The sequence below is a fragment of the Mobula hypostoma genome, chromosome 11 (genome assembly GCF_963921235.1).
Source record: "Mobula hypostoma chromosome 11, sMobHyp1.1, whole genome shotgun sequence".
NCBI classification, from domain to species: Eukaryota; Metazoa; Chordata; class Chondrichthyes; order Myliobatiformes; family Myliobatidae; genus Mobula; species Mobula hypostoma.
The window spans coordinates 36279737-36298356 of record NC_086107.1 but is presented as its reverse complement, the minus strand read 5'-3'; the positions used below and the strand labels follow the sequence as shown (position 1 = coordinate 36298356).

The window sequence follows — 18620 nt, the reverse complement described above, 5'->3', positions numbered from 1 at the left end:
TTTAAAACCATCAGCTCGCGATCACAGCAATCACTGAACAGGTGCCTGCTAGAAGCGGTGCACTGTGGGCTTTGTAGTTTTACCGTGGTCTTGGAAACATACTTGGACGTTATTATTTTCAGGGGTCACTCTTTCAATTTCGAATGCATCACTCCCCTCAGTCACTTTTTAAATTGTACACTTTTCTGAGAAAATGAGTGACTTCGCTTTGAAGTTCCCCGTTACATTGTAATGTGGCTGGTGTTTGCTGCAGCGGCGCTGTCAGAGTCTTATTGCAATGTGTGGCTCGTTGTGATGTCAATCACATCGCGTCAAGGCGCTTCCGCTAGCATTTTAGGTTGCTCAGCGTATAGCATCGTATCTACTGTTTCATGGTGTAGAACTGGCGTGCAGCACAATGGTGTATGGATCATAGCCCTTTTCCTTTTTCTTTGCAAAAATAATTGCAGGGAAAAAAAAGAATTTACAGAAAACCCACCTATTAGTGGATCTGCAAAGGATTTTGTTTTGAAAAAAGCCCGGTCAAAATGTCAACGGGTAAAGAAATCGGGGGAGCCCAACATGCTCAATATGTGGGACCATATCGACTGGAAAAAACGCTTGGAAAGGGACAGACAGGTTTGCGCAAATTTTAATGACATACACTAGTCAATATCAATAACTGCTCCACTTATTATTGTATCAAGCTAGTGGAGTATCTTGTAATGCGGCTTGCGGTGTAATGATGTCTTGTACCGTTTGAATATTTCTTTGTAATGCTAATAGCGTTTTATTTTGGAATTGTTGAGAAATTTAATATAGGAAACAGTTTTATTCTCTGTTGGAAGTGTTGCTGAACAGCAATGCTGCATGCTCGTCTGTGGTACCACCAAGCTTAAGTGTACTTTGTAGGAACTGGAGTCCGGGGATATCCCTTTCTGTGATTTCTTCTGAGCAATGTTGATTAAGTCTAATCAAATTGGTATTTCAAAGATAGCATTGTAATGTAAGATGTTATTTCAACATAAATTGCGCTGTTAGGGGAATGATCAAACGCTGAATATTTCTGCCATCTTTTAGGGTGCTTCCGAAAGGAAGTAGAAAATGTTTCGGGTTATTTAAAGAGTGCTTGAAAGAATTGATGCGTTTACAGCATACTGTACGAACGCAAAGCTTGTCCATCTGTTGTCTGAGACTACAATAGGCGTTACCTTACCAGCTGCTGCCCTAGTCATTTGCAGTTTGTTGGGCATGCCCGGTTTCTTTTGCATTGTAGATGGTAGTGGGCTCAGCAAATACTGTAATGCACCCCGGTCTCTTTGAAACCAGGCTTTTAGTCAAGTGCACCGCATTTAGCTTTGTTAATCCGAGGCGGCGGTGCTCTGAGACAACATTTCTGCTGTTTTATTGACCGATTAGTCCACAGCTACGACAGAACCAGAACAAGCAGATGATTATGTATTCATGGGTGGGTGATGATTCTCGGAGTCTTGATTTAAGAAAAAAAAACACACTTTTGAGGGTCTCATCGTACGGCAGAGTGATGATTTCGCAAAGGAAAGTGCATTGGTTTTCTGGCATTTTCCATGTGCCGGATGCCTTGAAATAAAGTAACTCAGTACCTTCAAAAAGGTGTGTTTGAAGGTGGAGAGATGGGAATCGCCAGCGAGCGCGGTTTTCCGCGGACGCAGTAAAAGGAGGAAAAGATGACTGAATAAATATTTGCGCTCGCTTGTATATTGCATTAACACCTAAGCACCGTTTGAATTGTTTGCATAGTGAGGGGGAGCTCTTCAATCTGGCTTGTTTGAAATTGATGATTGTGTTTGTGGCGGTATGCGCAAACTAGGCTGAGTTAATAATGCAGCTTAAGACGGGAATCACCGCGCAGAGGTCCCATCAGTAGCAACCAGCATCAGTAACCATAATCACTCACTCGAAGATTTGTATGTAAATGCCCTCTGTCGACCTGGGATGGAAACAATGAATCGGCAAGGTTCTATCTCAACGATTCTTTGACCCACGTGTCGCTGCGGATCCGAACACTTCCTGGCATCAGCTCCTCAGTTTCTCTCGCATGAACCCCGCTGGCCGTGCCCCCTCCCCTTTTATTATCCGGGGAAACATTGCCTCCTGTCGCCCACACCACAGTCCTGGCTCTCTTTTAATTTTAAAAGCCCATTATTTTTAATGTACATCTTTCCATTTACATCTTTGTTTCCGACAGCCCGGAAAGTATTATTTAGAGAGAGAGGTCATTATTTTAAGAAGGGCTTAACAGATGGAGGATTTTCATTATCCGGGGAGGCTGATTATTTCCCCTGTTGGCCAGTATAATACTGGAGAGACGAGTTAGCGGTGTGCGGGGTACTGTACCAGGATTAAAACGCTTCGGGTCGAATCCTTGTCGGTAGTGGCAGATGGAGCGAATTCAGCTGATGCCGTTTAGGCCGACATCGCCCTTAATTTGGAACATGTAGTTGGACGTGTTTTCCAACTCCCGTTTCCAATCAGAGCTTTAGTTTAGCATTGCAATGAGACGCAGCGAACACGTTCAATGGCACCCTGAACTGGAAATGTATTTGATGCATCATAGCTGGAAAGATGCGAAGTGACAAACGTTACTTCCGCAGTTGTACAGTATCACTTTTGGGCGATATAATGTTTAAAATACAGTCCAGGGTTATGTTAACCGGACGGGAATGTGTTATAAATGGCCAGCTGGCACTTCAGCACAGCAGCGTTCTCGCATCTAACCCTGGGGGGTACATTTTTAAGCGTTTATAACCACAAAGTTGCAGTTTGTTTTATTACAGCCTTTGGCCAGAGTTGCTTATTGGTGATTTAGACCCTTTGCAGACTGTAATAATATGTCCGAAGAAAAATAATTCGTTGTAATGTCTTTTAAAATAAACCTTTTTATATCTTGCTGTACGGCAGGGGGTATTTTATGAGATTCGCTGAAGCCCAATTTGTACTAACCTCCGGGGGCGACACATCTTTCCATTGTAGGGGCGACTGTCGGAAGCAATGAGATTAGGTAACAGGCAAAACAATGGATTGTGATCAAGGCAAAAATCACTTCCAAATGTGGAGGTGGATTGGATTTGACTCCTGCCTCAAAACAGTTGGTGAATAGTAATTTTAAATGAATTCGATTATATTGTAGGAGCAATGTAAAGTCTTGTACTACACGTTGAATTAGTAAGCAACACTGTTCACACACAGCTTGTTACTTAATCTGTGCTTCAGTTTATAAATTAGTCTGACAACAAAGAAGCCGACCTTAGTAGGTTTGTTAGCAGGAGGGAGAAGGCAATAATATCATTAGCAATGCTACTCATCATTAAAAATAAATATCATTGAAAATACATTGATCAGAGATAAATGGCACAATGGTGGATTGGGGGAACTGGGAGCTCTTGTTGCACTGGAATGTTAGTGAAGTCACTGGATACAGGACAATTGTTGCTGTATATCTGACCACATTTGGGAAGTTAGTTTTTATACCAGATGCTTTTTTTTACTATTACAATGTTTCACTTCCTCTCCTTGGCCAACCTGCCCTGAAAAACAAAAGAAAAAGTTTTCCTGTTTATTTTGATGTAACATCCTGGCTCTTGTTAGAGTACTTTTAGTTCAGGAAAATGTTTTTCATAATTTGAGCTAATGTAGTTTGGTGATAGTTTATTTTGTGAATGCTAAAGCAATCCTTTGGATTCAAGGATGACTTGCCTTCGCTCAAGTTTGACTGGTTCTTAGATGACTAATGTGGTCAGCATGGAACCCACAGACTCTGCCACAGGTGACCTGGGAGGTTCTTGACTGAGTTGGTAGGTGAATACTAAAGGAAGAAGTGCAGTCCTCGATTTTTTTGTTTTTGCTGCACTTCAGATTTTTAATACTATTATGGATGCTGTTTCCATATTTTGTGTATTTGTGGGCAGAGGGATTCTGGTAAACTGATGAGAGAATTGTTGATTTTTTTTTCCCCTAGAGAGGCTTTAGTAATCATCCTTGAAGCATTCTTACTAATCTCTTGCCCTGATCAGGCTCTGAGAGCAGTGACTGGTCAGGGGTCTGAGGTCAGGCTTGTTGAATGATGTGGTCTACTTACGATCTTGTCTTGGGACAAGACACTGAGAGTGGTTTTTCCTGCCAGTTGATTTGGAGGATTTTGTGAATCCTCTCTAGTGTTTTGCATTCCTGCTGCAACGAGTCTGTTCTCAGATATGTACAGGCAGAGAAGTGAAATAGCTGCTGATAAGGCATGAGCTTTGTAATGGGTTTTTAGGTCTAAACAGCTCTGAATGTGGTTAATTATCACTGACCTGTGTCATCAAATGTGTTGTTTTTTGGGTAGCAGTACAGCGCAATGCATAAAAATAATTTCTGTAAGTTGCAATAAGAAATATATTTTTTTTAAAAAGTGCAAGAGGAGCAAAAAGTGAGGTGGTACTCATGGTCCGTTCAGACATCTGATGAAGCTATTTCTAAAGTGTTGAATATGTGTCTTCAGGCTCTTGTACCACCTTCCTGGTGGTAGCATTGAGATGAGGGCATGTCCTGGATAGTGAGGATTCTTAATGGATTCTGCTGCCTTAAGGCATCGCCTATTGAAGATGTCCTTGTTAGTGGGAATTCTGCTACTCATGGTGTGGCTGTGTGAATCCACAGTCCTCTGCAGCCTTTTCCAATCCTGTGTGTCAGCATCTCTATAACAGATAGTGATGCAACTAATCAGAATGTTCTACCTGATGCGTATGAGGAAATTTGCTTGAGGTTTTGGTCAAATCTCCTTAAATTCCTCGGTAGATCTGTTCTGCAGATACTGCAAGCTGCTGTTTGTGAATAAGAGAGCAAAAACTGGGAGCTGAGAAATTAAATATTTTGAATTTGCAGACCTCGTAGTAATCTAACTCAATATTAATTCCTCCTTTGTTTAACTCTGCTTTAATTTTAATATCAAAACACTGTTGTCTTCTTCAGTTTGATGCTCGAGATAGAAGCCAAATCAGAATTGAGTTTGTACTATGGTTTTCTGAACTTGAACTGTACTGCTTTTTAAAAAAAAAATCACTTCAGATCAAATTATTGGAACTAGCAGACAAAATGTAAAACCCTTGAGACAAAAATGGATTCAAGCATTCCAGTATGCCATTTAAGAATATTATGTAAACAGATTCACCCATTCTTTCAGGATATAGTGAGTTACTGAGTGTTTTGACAAGAGACTTTACTTTAAAATCATCTATTCCTACCCCACTCTTTTCCGTAATCTTCAACCCACCCCTCTTTCCATTTAGATAACTGTGGAAGGAGTGTTAAAGAAATCCAAAGTCTGTTATCCAATTGGAGTTGCAACATTTGATCTGATACCATGGAGAAATTTTCACTCATGTAGATCTGAATTTGTTGCTGGTAACAGGCAGTATACTGATTCATAGACAGCCTCTATGAATAGATGTTAATTTGGAAGCTTGAGTGGGTATGCTTGTCTTTTAGTAGGATTATGCAAATCTTGTATGCTTTCTGAATACAGTGTTGAATTTAAGTTAGTGGCGTTGTTCTGAGAGTCGAGGGATATGCTCCCTTTGTGTTATTGAATATAGTGGATACCCTCTTGGGACCCACATTAATCTGAATTCAATTTACCCCAGTTGAACCAAACAGGTGTTCAGTAGTCTGTAGCTTTAGTTTAGTTATGGGATTATTTCACTGTCCTTTTGCAGTGGTTAGCAATAATTTATTCTTTGAAGAAGGCAATTGAGAATGGGTAACCAGGATAAAATTAGTACAAACGGGTATATTTTCATTTTCCATATTTAAGTGCAAGGTCATGTATCTTAAATTCAGGGGATGCAGACTTGGACTAATATGGTGGAGGGTTAATTTAGTCATTCACTGCTAGAGCGGGCTAGAGCAAATAAATCAACATCAGACATTTCTGTAGTCTGTGAAAGCTGCTCATCTTTCTAAGATTCTGATTTGCAAAGATAACTCCCACATTCCTTTCACCATTACAAGCAAACTGCTGTCTTTCTCTGCCAATGAATCTTGAAATGCAGAAAGTAGGCACTGTCCCAATAAGAAGGTAAACAGCTTGTTGCCTGAGTTGAAAGGTACTTGGATTACACAAGTAAGGAAATCGTGATTATTTTCTAGGAAGATCTTATTTAGGCTCCTAAATGAAGTATAGCTCTCCATTCTCAGTGAAGAATATTTCTGTATTGGAATCACTTAGGCTCATTAAATTTATAAGGTGAGAATGTTGTTCCTTTAGTAAAATGCCCATTAGAAGAATAAGAGTTGAAGTATCCAGAGTTCTGAGAGTGATTGATGTGCTATTTGCTGATGGGCTGTTTCCTCTAGTGGGTCACAGCCTCCACATCAAATTCATTTATTTTAATAGTGATACATATGGTGTAAATGCATTGAAAATTAGCATTTTGCAGGCAGCATTGTACTTTAGAACCAGAATGAGTACAAGGTGAAATTTCTGGGCTCTTTAGAATTATTTATTGATTTTCAGTCATGAATACAATTAAGAACAAAAACATTTGGGAAGGTGGATGATGTCCCGGATCATCTGCGTTATTTGAGTACCAGAGCAGGATTTTCCAAGTTCTGTGAGATGATCCTTGTTTTTATCAATTTCCGTTTGTCTTCTGGTCTCCAGAAGTGAGGTACTCATGAAATTCTGCCTGTTCCCCTCTTCCCTTCTCGTCCATTGGGGTATAATTGTTATACCTGTCTTCAGTTTTCCTTCTAATTCCTTTCCCACTAAACTGCTGATCACCCACAATGTTGGTTTCTATATTTGCTATGATGATGAGAAACAACACTGTCTCACCAACACTTCTTGATCTTTTTCCTTATTTCTAAATTATTAGGTGGCCGCTTTAAAGTTCTGTATTGAATGAGCAAACACTTCCTGGGGCTAAGTATTGGAAAGGCTGAGGCCATTGTCTTGAGTTTTCTCTCAAACTCTGTTATCTACTTGCCAGTTTTATTCCAGTCCATTTGACTGAACCAGAATTATTTTCAGCATTGTTGAATCTGACCATGATAGATGTTTCGGATCAGATCTTCAAGGCAAAAGAAATCTACTAATTTTTACTTTTTTAAAATGGTGTCAACTCAGTAGACAAAGTTAGCCTTGTTTTGTTAGTTTGCCAATAAAAAGATACTTGGTATAAAATAGAATTTAAATTTGAACTGCAGTACGATCAATAACTCTAAATAGGTTGTGGCAAGAAATTACTTGGCAATAAGCACATCCAGTTGCAAGAATTTTAAGAATATTTAATTCAAGATTTTAAAATGGAAGACAATTATGTTAGTAGAAACAATGTTCAATATTTCTAAAATACAGATCAGCTTCAAGCTTAATGTTGGTAAGCCAGATAATGATCTTAATGACACTTCAGCCCCAGGAAAGAATGCTATTAGAAAGATCAAAGATGCCTTTGAAGAACATTCTTTCCCCAATGATAATGTGATTGTATATGTACAGCAGCTCACTTGGACCCCTGTTACAGTGCCTTCTCTATAGAGAGATTTTGCAGTACCAAGCTTCTAGGAGTGCACATAATGGACCATCTCACCTCGTCCCTCAATCCCTTTGACCCTCTACCATGAATGAGGCAGATGGTACCATAGCATTAAGACAAGAACAATTGGGATGGGAAGCAGCATTGTCCGCCAGGCTGTTGGGCTATTGAACTCCCTGCTGTCACCCAGGGGTCTCATCACGCTTGAAGCGGCAATAGTGTTATACTGTTTCCTTTTATAACTTGTATCATATATGCACCTTTTTATTTGTTAATTTATTTCAAATATTTTGTTATGTGTGTGAGTTGTATGTACTGTGTTCTGCAGCTTGGTCCGGAGGAACTTTGTTTCATTTGAGGGTATATGTGTGTACAGTTGAATGGCAAAAAAAGGAACTTGAACTTGAATAGCAGTGGAAGGATCAACTAATCCAAAAGAAACTAAAAAGAAGCAAACACGAGGAGTAAGAAGAAGAGCACAAATCTGGTATAAGTGTGTTCTAAATAGAGAAGTTAAAGGATCATAAATTGAGACTGATTTAAAAATCAAAAGAATTTAATTGGACAGTTTATGAATACAGTAGAGCATATTTATTAAATTGAGCATGGATGCTTTGGGAACTGGAAAGTATGACTAAATATTATTATAAGAATGTCTCTGGAACTTCCATCAGTGTCTAGGTGATGAAGTGTCATAATTCAGACGCGTCCAATGTTAACATTTCACTTAACTCTGAGAATGAAAAGGATCATTGACCCAACAAGCCGTCTGTCCAATTTGTTCACTTTATAATTAGTACATCGAAGAAATTACCAGGAGGAGGAAAAGTGCCTTTTGTGGAGGGGGGTGGGGAATGCAACATTATCATTGGTAGTTGGGAATCCTTTGTTTGTGATATTTTAAAGTGATGAAAGAACGTTTGGGATAGGATTAACAGCCTTGAGTTCATATATTGGGAGCATTCAGTAACAGTGGAATGAGAGCACCATCTCTCAAATTACACAGCTCCCTGCCCACCAACCATGAACTGTGCCTTTAGTGGTAGAATCCATATTTCACACATTGGCCTCATGCATTGTCTTGGAATCTGAAAAACTGGAGTGGAAGCAAATATTCTCACTCTTGAAGCACTGCTTAAAACTGCCAAAGTAATAGCATTTGCTAATGAAATTTTAGAAGTCTTAAGTAAGTGACTAAATTATATTGTCCAATTCTATCACAATCCCTTGACTCTGCTTTATTTTTAAAATTCCTTTATATGCAGTAGGGATATTGTTGGCTAGGGTAACATTTATTGGCTGTAGTTGATGACCTGCATCCTTCTATGACTCTCTTTAAATGTAACATGTTTAATTTAATATTGTTATCTGTCCACTATAATTATTTTCAATTGTAGCTTGAAGATAAATTTTATTTAAATTCCTTGAAGCGTCTTATAACATTCTGTTGCATTGATGGAGCCTTTTAAATATATTGTTTGCAAATATGTCCACATTCAAAAGCTTCAGCGGATAATAAACTGTCAACAGAATTATCTCAGCTAAATTCTGGTCACGAGATTTCAGTAGTTAGCATTTTAACATGATTGGTTAAGTGTTTGGGAATACTAAACCAGTTATAAGTGTATTTTAATGTTATTTTTGTATAGTGCAAACATGGTGTCAGTATTTTTGGATACACTTTTTTTCATGCCTCCCTTCTCTCTTTCCAGCTACAGAAACAATTAGAATTAGAATGCTGCCGTGCTTCTTGTAATAACGTAAAAGCAGTCAGACATTTATGGTTTGTCAAATAACACATCAGCAACTTGGAATAGAAAAGCTGGCTTCCTTAACTGATTTTGGTACACAATTTTATCCTACAAAAACTTTTCCATTGCATCCAAAGTAAACACATGAATGCAAGAGTCATCTTTGAGAGGGTTTGCTGTTCATGCTCTAATGTAATCACAATTAATCTCTGTGGACTGTAATACAGTTTTTTAATTTTGCTGACTATAGTTGAGGTATTTGTGTTTGGTGGGCCAGTAGTTTGGAAATGGGACAGCACAAAAGTGCTCATGGTCTGAATCAGAAGGGGAGGGTCCTGACATTCCGGATCTTGGGGGTGTTTGAATTATGCCTGGCTCTGGAGTTTGGGAAGATAATGGAAAGTCTATGAACTAGGCTTAGAATGTAGTAAAATGATTGTATAAGTATTCGGGGAGGGAGTGGAATAGGATTAAATTTGGCTGAACGACCATACCTGCCAAAGCTAATGGGCAATTTCTTATTTGAATATGTCCGTGGGAGTGAAATTGATCCAATGTCACCTTCGAACAAGTTTTAATATAAACTAAGTACCCACTGCAATGTTGGTGCTGTGCTGCCTCTGTAATTTTCCATCAGTTCAGAACACCTTGATAGGTGACAGTGGAAATGCTCGTGAATCATACTATCACAAGACTGGGTGTAATCTGAAAGGTGTTGAATATGTCCTTGGTGCTGATTTGTAATACAGTTAACCTTGCCTAAAATGGGTAAAGCTGTCGCTTCAAATCTTGTACAAGATTATTGTTAATACTGCAGAAAGCATTAGTGAGTCCTGTTGGTTAAAAGTCTTCTTGTATTCTGGTTAATCTTTGCTTGCTATTTGAGAATGCTCACTGTATCAAAATATGGCTTTTTTCATAGCAAGTTTGTGATGTCTTTATAGATTATGTACAGTGCTTCAACAAACTCCGATTTCATAAGTAGTATTTTTGAGCAAAAGTATTTATCTTTTTATTGAATATCTCCAGGGCATAACACTATAAAATGTTTGTTTTCTGACTTCCTTCTTCTGAAAACTGATGGTGAAGCAATATCTAACTTCCAGACATATTCCAAAGCAGCTTGTTGGTGTATATTCTGATGGACTGCCTTCCATCTTTCAAGTATTAATGGTCATTGAAAACATCTAAATTGTTGGAACGTTTATTTCTGAGCATTGACACAGATAAATATTTGAATTCAATGTGTCCTGGTTGAAGTCCATCATTGTACATAAGAGCCCTAAAAGGGCTTCAATGAGCAACCCTGTTATTATAAATGACATTCCTCTTCAGTTTGCTTAATGTATCACAAAAAATCTTGTTTGGATCTAGTAGTGTTTAAATTTTGCTGAGCAAATAATTTGGTTGGGAAGAAGGTAACTTCTGAGGTAAGCTTTTACATTTATTTTGCCCATCTAAGATATTTAGTAAATTGATTGAATACTGATTGGCTGTGGGCAATAATTCTGAAGAGCACTGACAGTTTTCATCTAAGGAACAGAAATAATTCCTATATTTGTGTGGTAAAACTTGTTATAGGATGGAATGACAGTATTTACAATTGTCTAGTCTCTTATCCACTCAGCCTGTAGATTCAAAACAATCATTTACGTTTTAAAGAAAACTCCTTTCTCTTCTATAGAGTAACTTGAGGTTGACTTGTGTGTTGTTAACCTTAACATGTGTGGTTATTTGTTTTATGGCACTGATTTGGTTGTTAGAAACAAGATTAGGCATAACTATCTGATTCTACCACTATAATATTTTGTTCCATATTTACTCTGGATCGAGTCACTTTGAAAACAGATTTTGTTTGTTATTGTGTTAATATATTCAAACTTGTGCAGATGAAAATGCTTTAAGTAATTTGAATTCAACTCTGCTTCAAATTATTGACCTTGTTTACTATTTGGACGAATGCAACTTGCACGGCATCTTTAGTTTAAGAAATAATCCCATGGCTCCTCAAAGGAGCTTAATGAAGCTATAATTAATACCAGGCCCTATTAGTTTTGAATGGAGCTTTTAATTATGTGCAACACCTGTACCAAAATCAGAACTTTAAGGAGCATCTTGAAGAAGGAAGAAGTATTAGACAGGCAGAGATGTTTGCACAGAGAATTTTAGAATGTTTGACTTGAACAGTTGAAAGGATGGCTACTAATGCTAATGTGGCCAAAATTGGGGTTTATCAAGGGCCAGATGTAAGTGTTGGATCTGGAGATATTATGATCCAGAAGGCTCTTAGGAAGTCAAGAATGATGCATAAATCTTGTGGTTACAATTATTTTATTAGGTGTTCATAACAAGGAAGTAACGGTAATTTACCGCAAAGAAACAAGAGACCAAATAAGTTGTGATCATGCACTAAAAACTAGCTCGAACTTGACAGATGGACATTCTATTGATGAGGAACAACTTATAAGACAGTCAGATTCAAAGGCATGACACAGGCTGCAGAGAAATTACTCGACAAATACAGAATCAACTATACTATTTGCTGAAAATTTACCAAACTATTACAAATGTGATATAAGCAAGCATAAAGAAAGTTAAACTACAAGAAAAATAACAATTCAAACCCCAATCCAACATGGGAGCATAGATAGTTTTGAGGGGACTGCAACAATAAGAAGTTTTAATATCTTGGATTAGAAGGTTTGGAAACAAGTGTGAGAATTTTAAAATTGACATGTCTTAAGTTTGTAGGGAGATCCACAGGAGAGATCATACGAAATATTAGGTGATTGAGTGTGGACACAACAATACATTTGAGGTTGTTGGTAGCAAATGAGCTGGGGCAGGGATTGAATTGGGCGGTGTTACAGTGATAATTCATAATCATAATCCATGTGTAATGGTAATTTTGCATCTCCCCCTCCCCCTCCAGCTTTCAAATCCCTTACTCACTCTTCCTTCAGTTAGTCCTGACGAAGGGTCTCGGCCTGAAACGTCGACTGCGCCTCTTCCTATAGATGCTGCTTGGCCTGCTGCGTTCACCAGCAACTTTGATGTGTGTTGCTTGTAATGGTAAGGAAGATGTTGGTGTAATGCTTTCCAGCACCAACATTTGAGGTTACTTGTCTGTAAGGAGTTTGTACATTTTCCCTGTGACCATATGTGTTTCCTGAAGGTGCTCTGGTTTCTTCCCACATTTCAAAGACGTATTGGTTAGGATGAGTAGATTGTGGACATGCTGTGTTGGTGTCGCACACATGCCAATACTTGTGGGCTACTACTAAGCTCATCCTTGGCATGTGTTGGCCATTGATGCATTTCACTATCTGTCTGGATGTTTCAATGTTCATGTGGCAAGTAAAGCTAATCTTTAATAATTCTGAACAATGGTTAGTTTCAGTTTATGATAAAGAACATGCTATGATACAGTAAAAGAGTTTATTTAAGGCACTGTTTCTATTGAATACATGTGGATTTCAGGATTTAATTGTACTAGAATTTACTGAACAAGCAAGGCAATTTCAGGAGGAATTTGATGTGTTAATCCCCTGCGAGCCTGTGCTAATGGGATGCTGTATCAAATAGCATGCTTTTATAGTTGGTATGTGGCTATTATATTTTAACTTGTACAACAGGCCCAAACAATATATATTGCAACTTTATCGAGTGTAAGTTGGTGAGTGAGTCCTTTCAAATTCTTGAGATGGATCTCTATTTTCACGCAGATCATTCGTGTTTGTGATGGTCACCAAGATTTCTGAAGTGTAGTGGTGGGTGTAATAGAAAGCATTACTATGAGTTCTTTATAAAACATTGCCATTTATAATTTAATTTTTGTCTGTTTGCATGAATAATCAGCAGTTCAGTATATTATTTTGTAAAACCACAATCAATTATTTTAAAATTTCATTAATCACCTTAAATTCACTCAATTTTGCTTTAAAATGTCAGTTTTTGAAATTTTTTGTTCACTTCAATTCTGTGAGAATAATATACTTGGGTTTCAACTTTCTCTGGATTTCTTAATTATATTTTAAAATATTGCACATTTTTATAGTTCTGAAGCAAGAGTTCCAAACTGGGGTCCATGGACTCCTCGAGGGGTTAACGGTAAGAATCCTTGGCATTAAAAGGTTGGGAACCCCTGGTCTAAAGGAAATATAAATGTCCCAAGGCTAGTTATCAAATTATATAATTTATAATTAAAAGTGAAATGAGCAGATGTGAAAGAGTGGCTAGATAAAATTAGTTGTGGTGTTCTTATAGTCAAATAATCTGATATTTTTGGTGAAGATTTAAATAGGACATTATCCTTCTATGTCTTGCCTATTTAGTTTAGTAGATATGAATGAAGTTTATGAGACACATAGAGACATCAATGTAAAAGGAGTAATGATACAAAAGAGGTAACAAAGGTTGAATGCTGCTATGTAGGAGTTGTCTGGCCTATTTTGTTAATGCCCTGTCCTCTCAATCAAATGATGGTAGGTTTATTCTCTGGAGAGTTAGTGAAAACCCCTGACTGAAGCTCCAGTGCAGTGCTGCAAACATACTACAAGGTCAGGGGTGCTATCTATGGGCACTTTTCTCCACTGTACATCTCACTACAAAGAAACAAAAACATTAACATAGACATTAGAAATTAGCAGGCAGCTTATTCTAAGCTTAATGGTGAAAATTTTCCCACTCTTCCAGGGTATATTAGGGTAGTCAAAGAAGAAATGAAAACCTTATTTAAAAACAATCCAAATTGATTTGCATCTGATGATCAGGAAGAAGTCTAAATTATTGCCTTGATTATTTACAGACAAAGATCTGAGCGGTATAGTCCTATGAAATGAGTATAATCAATTATTTCAATGTTAGTGGAATGAAATTTGTAGAAGGGCTTAAGTAAGCTTGAGGCAAATAAATTCCTTGTAATAGAATAGTTTTAAAGTCCTGAAAGATGCTTGGATATAAATTTGTAAGGGACGAATGATCATAATAAGGAAGCTAATTTTCCCTAAAGAGATGGAAGAGGATTCATGTATCGATATTTTAGAAAGTAATAAAATGAATGCAGCTGCAGAACTATTGACTCATGCAAATAGTGGAATTGCTTAACTTTGATCATAGGTGTATCAGTAACATGACTAACGGCTGACTTGAGAAAATATTGCCTGACCAACCTTGACCACCTTGAATTTATAACGAAATGGACTGAGGAACTTAATAGCATAGTACGTCCTGACAGCTCAAACCTATAGATTCAGATTACACCCTGGATAAGAAAAAGAAATTGGCTGTAAATAAAAACATTGCCTAGCTCCAGGCATTAAATAAAAACAGCGAAGACTGGCAAGCACCAGCAGGTATTATCTGTGGAGAGAGAAACTGAACTAATGGTTCAGGTCAAAGGATCTTTGTTTGTTGCAGAATTTGTTATGATGTGGGCAGGTGCATGGACTGTATTCCATAAGACCATAAAACATAGGGGCAGAATTAGGCCATTTGGCCCATCGTGCTTTCTCCGCCATTCCATCATAGCTGATTTATTATCCCTCTCAATCTGTTTCTCCTGTCTTCTCCTCGTAACCTTTGGTGCCCTGACTAATCAAGAACCTATTAAATATACCCAATGACTTGGCCCCCACATCTGTCTGTGGCAACGAATTTCACCACCCTCTGGCTAAATGAATTCCTCTGCATCAGTTTTAAATGAATGTGCCTCTATTCTGAGGCTGTACATTCTGGTCCTAGACTCCCCCGCAATAGAAAATATCCTCTCCACATCCACTCTATCCAGGCCTTTCAATATTCAATAGGTTTCAGTGAGATTTCCCCCATCATTCTTTCAAAATCCAGCGAGTATAGGCCCAGAGCCAACAAACGCTCCTGATACGTTAGCCCTTTCATTCTCAGAATCATTCGTGTGAACTTCCCCTGGACCCTCTCCAATGCCAGTGCAGCTTTTTGGAGATAAGGGGCACAAAACTGCTCTCAATACTCCATTAGATTTATTCCTGACCCATGTCTGAACTCAATGCAAAGCAATCAGTTTTTCAAATAATGGACAAAAGAGGTTGGAACACTGATTGTAAGAAACAGTTTAAAAATGAGAAAATAAGTTGTACAAAAGATATGGATACAAGGATGCTAATTTAGACCAATGTTAATGATTGCACATAGCAAAAATGCCCAGACCATGACTCTGAAACAGGCACAAAAAGTGAAGAAATTCTTGGGCTCAGTGCTTAGTGTTAGCAGTTAGATTGAATGGTTTGTCTCAAACATGCCCTGGTGGTTTTGCACTCTTGCCCCTATTAGGTCATGAGTTCAAGTTTAACTTCAGGAATTCGAGTTCAGAATCCAAGCTGCCATTATGGTGGAGGGGTCACAATGCAAGTGGTGTTTTTTTAAAAAATTGCATGCTATTATCTGAAGATCATGCTAGTTCCAGTGTGCTGGACAATATTTATTCCTCAACTAGTGTTACCAAAACAGATTTCTAGGTCATTTAGAACTTTGTAATCTTTTCAGAATCTCTCTGTGCAGAATTTTACAGTGACATTTCCATGAATTATAAAAATGATTACATTTGATCTTGAGATCTTTGGGGGATATTGACTATGAAAGGTGCTATATAAATGCAAATCATATTTTCATATTCCGAATAGAATATTTTGGCAGTAATATTGATCAAATTATTCGGTACTGTGTCAGACTGACTGCATATCGTATTTTTATGTTGCCAAGAAGCAGTGTGTACTTAAATGCCAGAGGCAGTGCAACAGGTGAGATGCTCATTTCCACTGTTGGAGGTCTGAGTCATATAGAAAATTGCAAGAAACATATTCTCTTTAAGTTGGAAAAGGAACATTTGATTGGTGATCCTGTCAAGGTTTTATAGCTTTTGATAGTTAGAAAAGATCACTGTAGAGCATAACTTGAAACTTAAGCAAGCAGCTCTGTTGGTGCATTAGTTCAAACTGGTAAAATTCCAGTTAAAAACCTGAATTGCAGAGAATTTTTCATGCATACAGTGGTCTGTAAGAAACTGTCTGATTGAATGATGGAGACATGATAGATTGCAGATGCTAAAATCTGGAGCAATCTACAAAGCAACACGCACAAAAGGCAGGAGAAACTCAGCAGGTCGGGCAACTTAAGAATGCTGGAGGAACTCAGATGGTCAGGCGGCATCCATTTCTGACATCTCATCTTTTTTTCCAGACCTGATGAAGGGTTTCAGCCCCAAACATCGACTGGGTATTCTTTTCCGTAGATGCTGCCTGGCCTGCTGAGTTCCTCCTGCCTTTTGTGTGTGTGTGTGTGTGTGTGTTGCTTGGATTTCCAGCATGTGCAGATTTTTTTCATGTTAGGTCAGGCAACCTGTCCATTTTCCACCTTACAGTTGATGTTTCAGGTTGCCTGGACTGAAAGAGGGGAGATGGCCAGTACGTGTAAAGTAGTGGAGCACGAGCTGGCTAGTGATAGACTCAGGTGAGGGGGGTGATAGGCAGTCGAGGAAGGGACAGAGTGGGGGATGATATCAGAAGCTGAAAGGTGACAGGTGGAGGTGATAAAGGCTGAAGACGCTAGGCTGTGATAAGAGAGGAAGGTGGAGGATTGAATAAATAGAAAGAGGACTGGGTGAGGAGTATGAAGATAATTAGCAGATGGAGAAGGTAGGGGAATGAAGGGTGATAAAGTGATTGGGAGGTCTGGTTAGTTCAGGAGAGAGGGGGAGGAAAGGACATTTGACTGGTTTCCAGAAGTTTGAGAATTTGATGTGCATGCTACTGACTTGGAATTACTCCAGTTTGCCTTGACCTGGCAATGGAAGTCTGTGGGCAGGTGTTGGAATGGAAAGGAGAACTAATCTGCTAGGCCCCAGGAGATTGCAGCTGGCTCAGTGGGCAGAGCGAAGGTGCTCAGCGAAGTAGTCACACCATCAGCATCCAACCTCTCTGATACATAAGAGGTTGCAATGGGAGCACCAGATGTAGTATGTAACTGTGGGATTCGCATGTGAAAGACTGTTTCACCTGGATCGGCTTTTTAGGCCTGTGTTGGAGACCTGTATAACTGCGCATTTGCAAGGGTGAATGCTTAGGGAGGAGCATGGGTTGGGGAGAGATGAGTGCTTGAGAGAGTCATGGTGGGAGTGATCCCTATGTAAAACAGAGTGGAAGGGAAGACGTGCCTGGTGATGGATCCCATTGTTGTTGGCATAATAATAATATGTTTGATCTACAGGCTGATGAAGTGGCAGGTAAGGATTAGGGGAAAGTTATCCCTGTTATGCCCGTGGGCAGGTGGTGGAGCGTTGGGGATAGAGATGGGGTAAGGGCAGAAATGTGAGAAATAGAGGAGATGTGGTAAAGAGCTCCATCAATAAGAGTGAGGAGGAACCCTGTTTTCTGGGGGGGAGAAAAAGGACATCACAGATGTCCTGGAGAGGAAGACCCGATCATGAGAATAGATGTGTTGGAGTAGAGGTAGCCATAGAGGTCTGTTGGTTTCTACTGGATATTGGTGGATAATCTGTTTCCTGAGATGGAGGCAGATCAAGAAAGGGAAGAGGGGTGTTGGAGATGGGCAAAGTGTGGGGTGGAAGTTGTTAGTAAAGTCGATTAAATTTATGAACACCACAAAGGTGCAGGATCAACATAGCAAAGAAAGAATTGGGAAGTGATGCTAGGGTAGCTTTGAATGGATTGCTTTACATGGTGGGAGGAAAGTATAAAGGGGCTGGTTATCTATCATGAAAATAAGATGGTTGGGGCCATGGAATTGAACGTGGTCGAAGTGTGGTGGAGAACGTGTTGCGTCACAGAAGAGATGGCAAGAGACTTGGGCTGTGTGGGATGTGGTGAACAAGATGGTGTCAAGATACAAGGTGGTGAGTTTTATAGGACAGGAGCCACTGGAAACTATGATAGGGCTATATTCAAGTCAAGTCAAGTCACTTTTTATTGTTATTTCGACCATAACTGCTGGTACAGTACACAGTAAAAACGAGACAATGTTTTTCAGGCCAATGGTGCTACATGAAACAATACAAAACCTACCCTAGACTACAGACCTACCCAGTACTACATAAAGTGCACAAAACAGTGCAGGCATTACAATAAATAATAAACAAGACAATAGGCACAGTAGAGGGCAGTAGGTTGGTGTCAGTCCCTGGCTCTGGGTACTGAGGAGTCTGATGGCTTGGGGGAAGAAACTGTTACATGGTCTGGTCGTGAGAGCCTGAATGCTTCGGTGCCTTTTGCCAGATGGCAGGAGGGAGAAGAGTTTGTATGAGGGGGTGTGTGGGGACCTTCATAATGCTCTTTGCTTTGCGGAT

General features: G+C 39.0%; 1 protein-coding gene across 1 annotated transcript in view; it reads left to right on the top strand.

Moving 5' to 3' along the window:
* Positions 1-375: 375 nt before the first annotated feature.
* The window catches only part of LOC134354260 (serine/threonine-protein kinase BRSK2-like), a 1028846-nt gene continuing 1010601 nt past the window's right edge, over positions 376-18620 (top strand). The window contains 1 exon segment of the mRNA XM_063063164.1: positions 376-618. Coding sequence (XP_062919234.1) covers positions 528-618 — 91 coding nt within the window. The 5' untranslated portion in view covers positions 376-527.